This window comes from Ictalurus punctatus, chromosome 7 (assembly GCF_001660625.3).
Source record: "Ictalurus punctatus breed USDA103 chromosome 7, Coco_2.0, whole genome shotgun sequence".
In the NCBI taxonomy this organism is placed as follows: domain Eukaryota; kingdom Metazoa; phylum Chordata; class Actinopteri; order Siluriformes; family Ictaluridae; genus Ictalurus; species Ictalurus punctatus.
Genome location: NC_030422.2, coordinates 5323849 through 5332333, shown reverse-complemented (window position 1 = coordinate 5332333; position 8485 = coordinate 5323849). Strand labels below are relative to the sequence as shown.

The following is an 8485-nucleotide window of genomic DNA, read 5'->3' as shown; positions in this document are numbered from 1 at the left end:
GCTACTTTTTTTTAAGAGAATGTAACAGGAAGTATCATTTCACCTGCTTGGTTTTGGTCATGCTAACAACTAATAGAAAGTATACTTTCACCCAGTGGTTTTTGGTCATGTTAACAACTAATAGAAAGTATACTTTCACCCCCTTGTTTTTGCTCATACTAATATCTAATAGAAAGTATCATTTCACCCAGTGGGTTTTTGGCACATGTTCCTAATGTTCTTATCTTCTGCTGTATTTTGACATCACTATGAGTGGCATGGTGATGCAGTGGGTAGAATTACTGCCTGGGGTAGTTCCTGAGCTCAGGTTATAGTCTGTGCAGAATTTCAAATGTTCTCCCCTTGTTACTTCTTTTGGTTTTTTTGTTTGTTTGTTTGTTTTTTAAGAGAATGTGACGTGGATGTTGGTGACGGACTGGTTTTTGGAGTATTTCCGAGACTGCTGATTTTCATATACAACACTTTACACAGAATGGTGCGAAGATGCACAGCAGTTTGCACATTATGGTGCGAAAAACAACAACAAAAACCCCCCCGCCAGTGTCTGGCAGTTCTGCAGATGGAAATACCTTGTTGATAAGAGAGGACAGAGGAGACGGTTCAGACTGGTTTGAGCTCACAGGAAGGCTACAGTTATACTTGAAGCACTCTTTACAACCTACAACATCTTAGAATGCACAACATGTTGATCCTCAAGGTGAATGAGCTGCAGCAGCAGAAAGTCACATCGGTTTCCGGCCAAAAAACGGAAACTGAAGATGGAGTGAGCTATGGGTCACTTTCAGTGTTAGTACAATGTTCCTAATGAAGTGAGCATAATGTATGTACAGTGGATCTAAAATGGCAGGTTTTTGTGAGGTAAAAAAAGGAAAGAAACCAAGATCGATCGTGTCTGAACCTTTATTGTGAAATTTTAACCTAGCTAGTTAGTTAGCTAACTAGGAGTCTTACATTGCACCTTCCATTCCCTTACCATTGTGTTACACTTCCATTCAAAGTGTTTACAAACAAACACATGTGCTCTTCTCGAGCAGAGAAGAATGAAAAAAAAATATATAGCATTATCTACTGTCGATTTTATTACGAAGTTAAAAATGACACCTGATATAATACAAATCTTAATTAGAAAATCTAAATCCAACAAAGTTTTAAAATAACATTTTAGTAACTTTAAAAAGTGGACCCAATATAGACAAGAAAAATAGTGGTATTATATTTAGAGTTGCTGATTTTGCACTGTACCAGGTGCTGCCTGTATGGTTATGTAATCATGACTTTGGTAGGGTGCCAGATTTGTGACATGAGAAACGCTATGCTTCACCTGACAGAGAGGCAAGCAGGTGATGCCAATGCTTCAGGCGGCAAGCGCTGATCAAATCTCTCCTTTAGGTTTCAAGACCAGGCAGAGCCTGTCAAATTCCAGATTTTATGAGCAACTCTGTTGAGAAAGATTTCTGATGAATCAGCGGATCTCCAAAAAAGCCAGTTATTTTATAAAGTAAAACTGTTTCTGCACTCGTTTTAGGTGTTATATAGAAAGGATCTCATGGTGAGTACTTCATGGTGCAGGTATGGAACCAAAAGACAGTTACAGATTTGTCTCTCTGGGGATAACATCTGAGGAAAGGTTCTATGTGCAATCCTACACCAGGGGGTTTTCCTATCAGAGAGGGTTCAAAGTATAACCCCTTTAGGAAGCTAAGAATTCTTAACTGTTTAAAGGACTTTTTTTTGTATACTGGAGTGGACTGTTCCCTTACCCTTTTGGGTGGTTGTCAAATATATATTTGATGGGGTGAAATTTCCATCATAAAACAAATCCCGAAAACACTTTTCCAGTAGAGTCTCAAACATCAGTTTGATGGGAAGATTAAGCGTGCGTGACTGTTTAAGGGCATTATAAATCATTCAGTGCTTGATAGTGATCAAGCATAGACTCTTCCCTCAGGGAGAGCTTATGATTTCAAGATCCATGGAATTTGGGGATGGCACAGAAAGCTTAGCATGAAGTCCTGGCACATACTATAGATTAGTGCGGCTCCTCCTCCTCCTCCTCCCTATTCAACACTGCCTCTATATAAACCATTGCAAGTTCCCTGCCTTTGTGCATTCTCCATTTTCTTCATATCGTGCTTGTTCCAGTGATCCACAACTGTCTATAATGGCTTTGTCTTACTCGCTGTCCTCTTCCAGGCTGTCTGGTCTCTCAGCATCTGGAGGTGGGGGAGCCAGATTAGGGTTTGGTGGGTCCGGAGCAGGCCTGGGGCTTAGTCTGGGTCTGGGCAGTGGTGGTGCTGCTGGGGCTGGGTCTGGAGCTGGGTCTGGGGCTGGGGCTGGGTTTGGTCTGGGCTCTGGACTTGGTCTGGGCTCTGGACTTGGTCTGGGCTCTGGACTTAGTTTGGGCTCTGGAGTTGGTCTCGGCTACGGACTTGGTCTGGGCTATGGACTTGGTTTGGGCTCTGGACTTGGTATGGGCTATGGACAGGGTGCAGGTGGTGCAGGGTTGGCACTGGGCGGAGGCGGAGGAGCTGGAGCACTAGTTGCAAGCCCTGCATTTGCCATGGGTCGCACATTTGCAGCGGGTGGGATGACTGCCGGTGCTGCTCTGGCTGGTGGTCCTGCTCTGGGCCCAACTCTGGCTCCTGTCCTATCCCGTGCAGCTGAGAAAACCACGCTGTCCACCCTGAATGACCGCTTCTCTGTGTACATGGCCAAAGTGCGCGCACTGCAGCAGGAGAACGCTGCACTGGAGGCTAAGCTGTCCCAACTGACCGGTGGCACTGACATGTCCCCAGAATCGTCAAGCACTACTACGGTTGAATACGAGACCCAGTTGAACGAGTATCGCGCCACTCTGCAGAACCTCACGCTTGACACCATTAAACTGGAGATAGAACTTGACAATGTGCGTGGCACGGCCCATGAGCTCAAGGCCAAGTATGTGTCTGAGTCTGCTTATAAAGCACATAGCATAAAATACACACCATAGTGTTGTTTTTGCATATTAGTATATTTAAATAAGATCTTCTCTCTTGCCTTATTTTTCTCAAAAACAGTATTGTTGTATTTATTATTATTATTATTATTATTATTATTTTATTTTTTTTAAAGACTTGACTTTGAACAAGGGGTCAGGTTCCAGCTTGAGTCAGACATTGGTGCCATGAAAAAGGTAAGGGGGGGGGGGGGCACCGTAAGCAGTTTTCATTGTTGTAAGCACAGTTATCTTTATTTATCTCTATTTCTGTCTTCAGGACATTGAAGCAGCATCTGACCTAAGAATTGATTTGGATGCAAAGTTATCCAGCCTTAAGAATGAACTGAACTTTGTCACCAAAACGCAGGAAGAGGTACTTCAAATTTAGACCATTAGTTAACACTTAGCTGCTATTTTAGACTTTTTATTATTTTATTTTAATACATAAATACGTCTCTCTTCAGGAGCTTTCTTCTCTGCAGTCCAAACTGGGTACAACGACCATGGACACCTCTGTCTCCATGATTGAAGTGGACACTGGCAAGTCGTTTGACATCTCCACAGCACTCAACAAGATGCGAATGGAGTACGAGAAATCCGTCCAGCAGCACAGAGAGGAAGCCGAAGCCTACTACAAACTCAAGGCGAGCATATAAGAAATGCCTTAGGGGTTATCTTTAATTCTACTCTTTAATTCCTTTTCTGTTACTACCTAAATGAATTTGATTGTCAGTATTAAACCAGTCCGGGTCCCAGAAACTAAGCAGTATACTCTCTCTCTCTCTTTCTTAGATGGATGAAATACAGACTGCTAATGCTAAGAGCACAGAGGCGGTGTCATCCACCAAAGCCGAGATCACAGCATCCAGGAAGGAGCTACAGGTGCTCGGGTTAGAGTTACAGGGCCTGCTCTCACAAGTGAGTGTTCGATACGTAAAGATTCACATGAAGTAAGAACGCCTACGACCAAAGCTCCACTTTCGTAATCATTTTCATTTGATAAAACGATGCCATTATTAAAGATTACATTCAACTTATTATACATTTTCGAAATGCTATTGAAATCAGTAGCAGTGATAACGCATAGCACGTGAAGGTTATTTAAATTAAATCAGTAATTAAGACACACGTGTGCTGACATCTGTGCGCATGTTCACAACTGCATTTATCGATTATTCACATGCAGAATATTCAGATATAGGTCATTTGATCTCAGTGGGAAGTGTGTTTGAATAATAAGCAACACCTGATGTACAGCTGATACACTCAGTGTGGTGTGGTTGTTGGTGCCGGGTGGACCGCTTTGAGTATTTTAGAATCTACTCATCTCCTGGGATTTGCACATTCTCTAGAGTTTACTTCAAATGTGAAAAACAAATCATCCAGTGAGCGTGAAACTGTGCTAAGTGAAAATCCCAGGAGAGCAACAGTTTCTGAAATATTTAAACCAGCCCATCTGGCACCAGCAGCCTTTCCACAGTCAGAGTCACTGGGATCCATTTTTTTCCTTCTCATTCTGACATTTGATGTGAACATTAACTGCAGTTCTTGATCTGAGTTTGGTTATCCCCCGTCATCTAAACATAATTTCCTCTATTGTCTGGGGGATTTTTTAATATTCTGGGGACTTTATAAAGAATGAAAGCATGTCTGTAAACTGACAGAACAGGAAATAAATGCTTGCTGGGCATGTTTTGTGGGGCCAAGAGACAACACTGCTTAGTTTTCATCGATTATCATATTTACCATAAATCACAGTTGACAGGTACAGGAAACAGAAGGCACAGGAAGTGGTTTGAAAGTCAGTACCGCAAGACGAGAAGAGCTGCTTCTCACAGTGTTTGCTCTCAGAGAAAGTACAAATCCTAGCTTGCAAACATTCTGACATCACTGACTCGATTGTATACCATGCAGAAAAGCATTGAGAAGTTAGGTACTTTCTGGCAGGTTCAGGCTTGTAGCGTAGTTTCTTAGTACTCCTTGGTTTATTTGTTTCATGTCAAATCTACTAAATGCAGTGTAGAATTCTCAAGAAAACCAATCTCACCACATTGAACTGAAAGTAAAAGAATCTATAAAGTGATATCTATATCTTTGTTTTCCCAGAACATGTCCCTGGAGCAGAGCTTGGCAGAAGCTAATGCTCAGTCCAGCGTGGGCGTGGCTGAGTACCAGGCCCAGATCGCCAGCCTCACGTCTGCCATCGAGGCCGCTAAACACGACCTTCACAAACAGATTCTGGCCTACCAAGAGCTGCTAGACGTCAAACTGGCTCTCGATGTGGAAATCGCCACCTACAGAAAACTCCTGGAGGGAGACGACTTCAAGTGAGCCTCGTTCAAATCAGACTCATACCACAACACCAATAAATAAACCTCCACAAGAGGTTTGACATCCTTTAATCCACACTCTCGCTTTCTTTTTCCTGTTTTCAGACTGCCAGAATTTACAGAGACGTCCTACACTTTCTCAGGTAAGAGCAGACATATGTACAATGAAAACGGGGTTTTAGATGATGAGATTCTTGGCTAACTTGGTAACTGAACTGAGGTGTTGTTATATCACAGATATGGTGATTGTTTAGACTACTTAGCAACCGTTGCCTGGCTCACCTCTAAACTTCACATCTTTGTGGTAGAGGCCACATAACATCATCTCCAATTTTTAGCCAATGGAACATATTCTTGCTCAATACAGTCATATCCACCAGCTTTTTACTTGTCACTCAACAGCAATGGAAATGAAGGGGGGTAAAAAATCTATCCTTAATTATTATTATTGTCGTTTTTTACAACGAAGCAAGCAGGATCATGGATGTAACAGTCATAAGAGAAGCATATAAGCACCATCAGCAACTTTTTAGCTGACTGCATCACTGATAGCGGTGAAAATCAGTTGTTGATCACATGACACAGCACTTCTTCAAAATATAATCATTAGTGTGATCATTAGATCGCGTTTTTTTTTTTTTTTACTAACATACTTACTTTAATCTTAGACACTAGTTGCCAAAAGGTTTCATTTTGGTCCAAAAACCATCCCATCCCTTAAACCTTTGAGCTCAAAATAAATCAAACCAATGCTGGTGCTGAGGACAAAGCCATCACATTTGATATATTTGCGCTTTGCACAAGTTTTTGTATCCGTATAGTAAAGGGGACCAGATTCCTGAGGCGTGGGGGTGGACGTGGCCCTCGCTTATCTACAATTTTCCGTCTTGTAGGGAGTGCCCCGCCCAAAACCAGCACGCCCCAGGACTCACCCCACGTCTCCGTGGAAATACACTCTAGATACATCCACAAAGGCAAGTCCTCTTCAACCACACGCCTACGGTGTAGTCTTACCAAAAGCATTTGTTTGTGTATACTACAGTAATGTAAAAAACTACTGATATGTGGCATTTGATGACTTTAGGTATGGTTCAAATTAAGGATGCATCAATACCATTAAAAAATTTATATGAGTACAGGTACATGTTTGTAGGTGCGTGTGTATACGGACAGAGATACTTGTCTGTTATATAGAGGTAATGAAATGAGTAAACTGCTTGGTATTAAGCCATCGGGGGAGTCATGGAGCAATCTATTTATCTGAGTGCGCACAGTATCAGCGAGTGTGATCATTAAAAAATGAATGCAAGGGGCCTTGAATCGCACCTGACAATGGCAGGCGAGGGGAAAGGAAGTGTTGTGTCTAAGTACTCAGTGTTCATGTGACAGTTTCTCTGTACATTCACTTCACTGCTCTATGCTAGCAAATGCCTGGACTATACATATATATATATATATATATATATATATATATATATATATATATATATACGCAAAAATGTATAGTCCAGGTCCATATATATATATATATATATCATATGTAGTGTGTTTGTAAAGTGTGTAAAATACAAATAGATGTACTACAGAAAAAGGAACTGGAGTATATGCTACATACACTTGGCACGGGCTTTTATCAAAAACCGAACATGTCTACCGATGATTGCAGTAGAGTGTTTGTCTGCAGTCCTTCTTCTGCTCCTGTTTCATAACGGCCATTGTTTATCGCATGAATAAAGTCAAGCCAGGATAAATGAGCTAGTTAATCCAAGGTAGCACAGAATGCAGTTTTGTCAGTATTGTTTGTACCACTTGCATTTTTAAACTTCAATTTCTCTCCATTTTTTAAAAATTTTTTTTAAATCCCAGCTGGCGGAGGTGGAATTCAGATCAAAGAGGTAATCACAGGTACGTATCAGACACACCTCCACTTCACTTCTGAATCATGAGCAGTCCATGGTCTCTTGTGTGAAGGTAGATCTGACATGCCTTCAATACAGGGGGATGACCAGTTGACTTTTATAAACATCTTTCATGTCGTGACTTTTATCTTTCAGTATCTGACTCTTTTCTTTCCTCTCTTACTTTACAATAGAGCACACGGAGACTTCAGCCATCAGTGATGCAGGCACTCCAGAGTCCTATTGAATGCCAAGGGATTGTTTGCAACAAACACCCCTCAATGTTATTCCAATAAAGCAGCAGTCCAAATATATGTTCTCGTTTCCTTGTCCCCTTGGATCCCCCCTATTAGGGATGGAACAATGAATACAAGTTACTTAGAATGTGCAGATAATAACAATAATGAGTCTTTATTAATCACGTATACATTACAGCGCAGTGAAATTCTTTTCTTCACATACCCCAGCATGTTAGGAAGTTGAGCGTGGGGTCAGCCATGATACAGTGCCCCCTGGAGCAGAGAAGGTTAAGGGCCTTGCTCAAGGGCCCAACAGCGGCAGCTTGGCAGTACTGGGGCTTGAACCCCCGACCTTAAGATCAGTAACCCAGAGCCTTAACCGTCAAGCCACCACTTCCCCCACTTTAATATGTTCTAAATGGATTATTAAAAAAAAGTTTCACAGGGCATTAACTTGATCCACATGATCAAGTGTGGGTGAACGGTCAGATATGAAGCTTGTGAGACAAAGAAAGACCATGTTCATTAACACGTAGTGACTTAGCAAATGCCTGGTCAGGATCACATGGCTTTAAATTAGGCTACTAGTTCTTTACGTTTCTGGGGGCATAGTGGTAGGGATATTGGGTAACGTATATATTGGGTTTAAATCCAAAAACAGATACGGATATTTGGAGCACTACACGATACAGATATTGTCAATGTATTTCACCACCTTGGTCAATACTCTAGCATTAAGTCCCATGACAAAGCAGCGAAATTCAATTTACAGGTGGATCTGTATGCAAAATCACCTGAATAATAACCATGCAATAATTCTAGATTGCTAGCTGTTCAAAAAAAAGGAAACTTTTTTTATATACACTAAATGCAAAACGGTGTTCTCTTTTCAAATACACTTTTGAGAGAAAACAATGCAGATGCACCTGATCTCTGAGGCGCTTTCGCTGTGAGACATAGAGGAAGCTGCTTACAAAGTGTTCTATTTTAATGTTGTTTTTTCCTCTCGTGTGTCTGGCTCACTCACTCGATAGCCACAGG

The 8485-nt window shown here is 41.5% G+C and overlaps 1 protein-coding gene across 2 annotated transcripts; it reads left to right on the top strand.

Annotated features, from left to right (window-relative positions):
• Window positions 1-2095: 2095 nt before the first annotated feature.
• Window positions 2096-7519, top strand: zgc:136930 (uncharacterized protein LOC563946 homolog). 2 transcript variants are annotated; one of them, XM_017471445.3, is made up of 10 exons: window positions 2096-2937; window positions 3112-3172; window positions 3255-3350; window positions 3442-3621; window positions 3770-3895; window positions 5084-5304; window positions 5413-5450; window positions 6201-6281; window positions 7174-7212; window positions 7400-7519. In XM_017471445.3, the coding sequence occupies exons 1-10, from the start codon at window positions 2162-2164 to the stop codon at window positions 7450-7452; spliced, it is 1671 nt and encodes a 556-aa protein (XP_017326934.1). In that variant the 5' UTR covers window positions 2096-2161; the 3' UTR covers window positions 7453-7519. The 2 variants fall into 2 exon arrangements, with proteins under 2 accessions (XP_017326934.1, XP_017326935.1); XM_017471446.3 differs by lacking the exon at window positions 6201-6281 and having other exon boundaries at window positions 2097-2937.
• The last annotated feature ends 966 nt before the right edge of the window (window positions 7520-8485 follow it).

Excerpts from the sequence above, each read along its gene's own strand:
- zgc:136930 (XM_017471445.3), top strand. The coding sequence starts at position 2,162 with ATGGCTTTGTCTTACTCGCTGTCCTCTTCCAGGCTGTCTGGTCTCTCA. Across the intron at positions 3,622-3,769 it reads AAGCCTACTACAAACTCAAG|ATGGATGAAATACAGACTGC; the intron begins GCGAGCATATAA and ends TCTCTTTCTTAG. Across the intron at positions 6,282-7,173 it reads CTCTAGATACATCCACAAAG|CTGGCGGAGGTGGAATTCAG; the intron begins GCAAGTCCTCTT and ends TTTAAATCCCAG.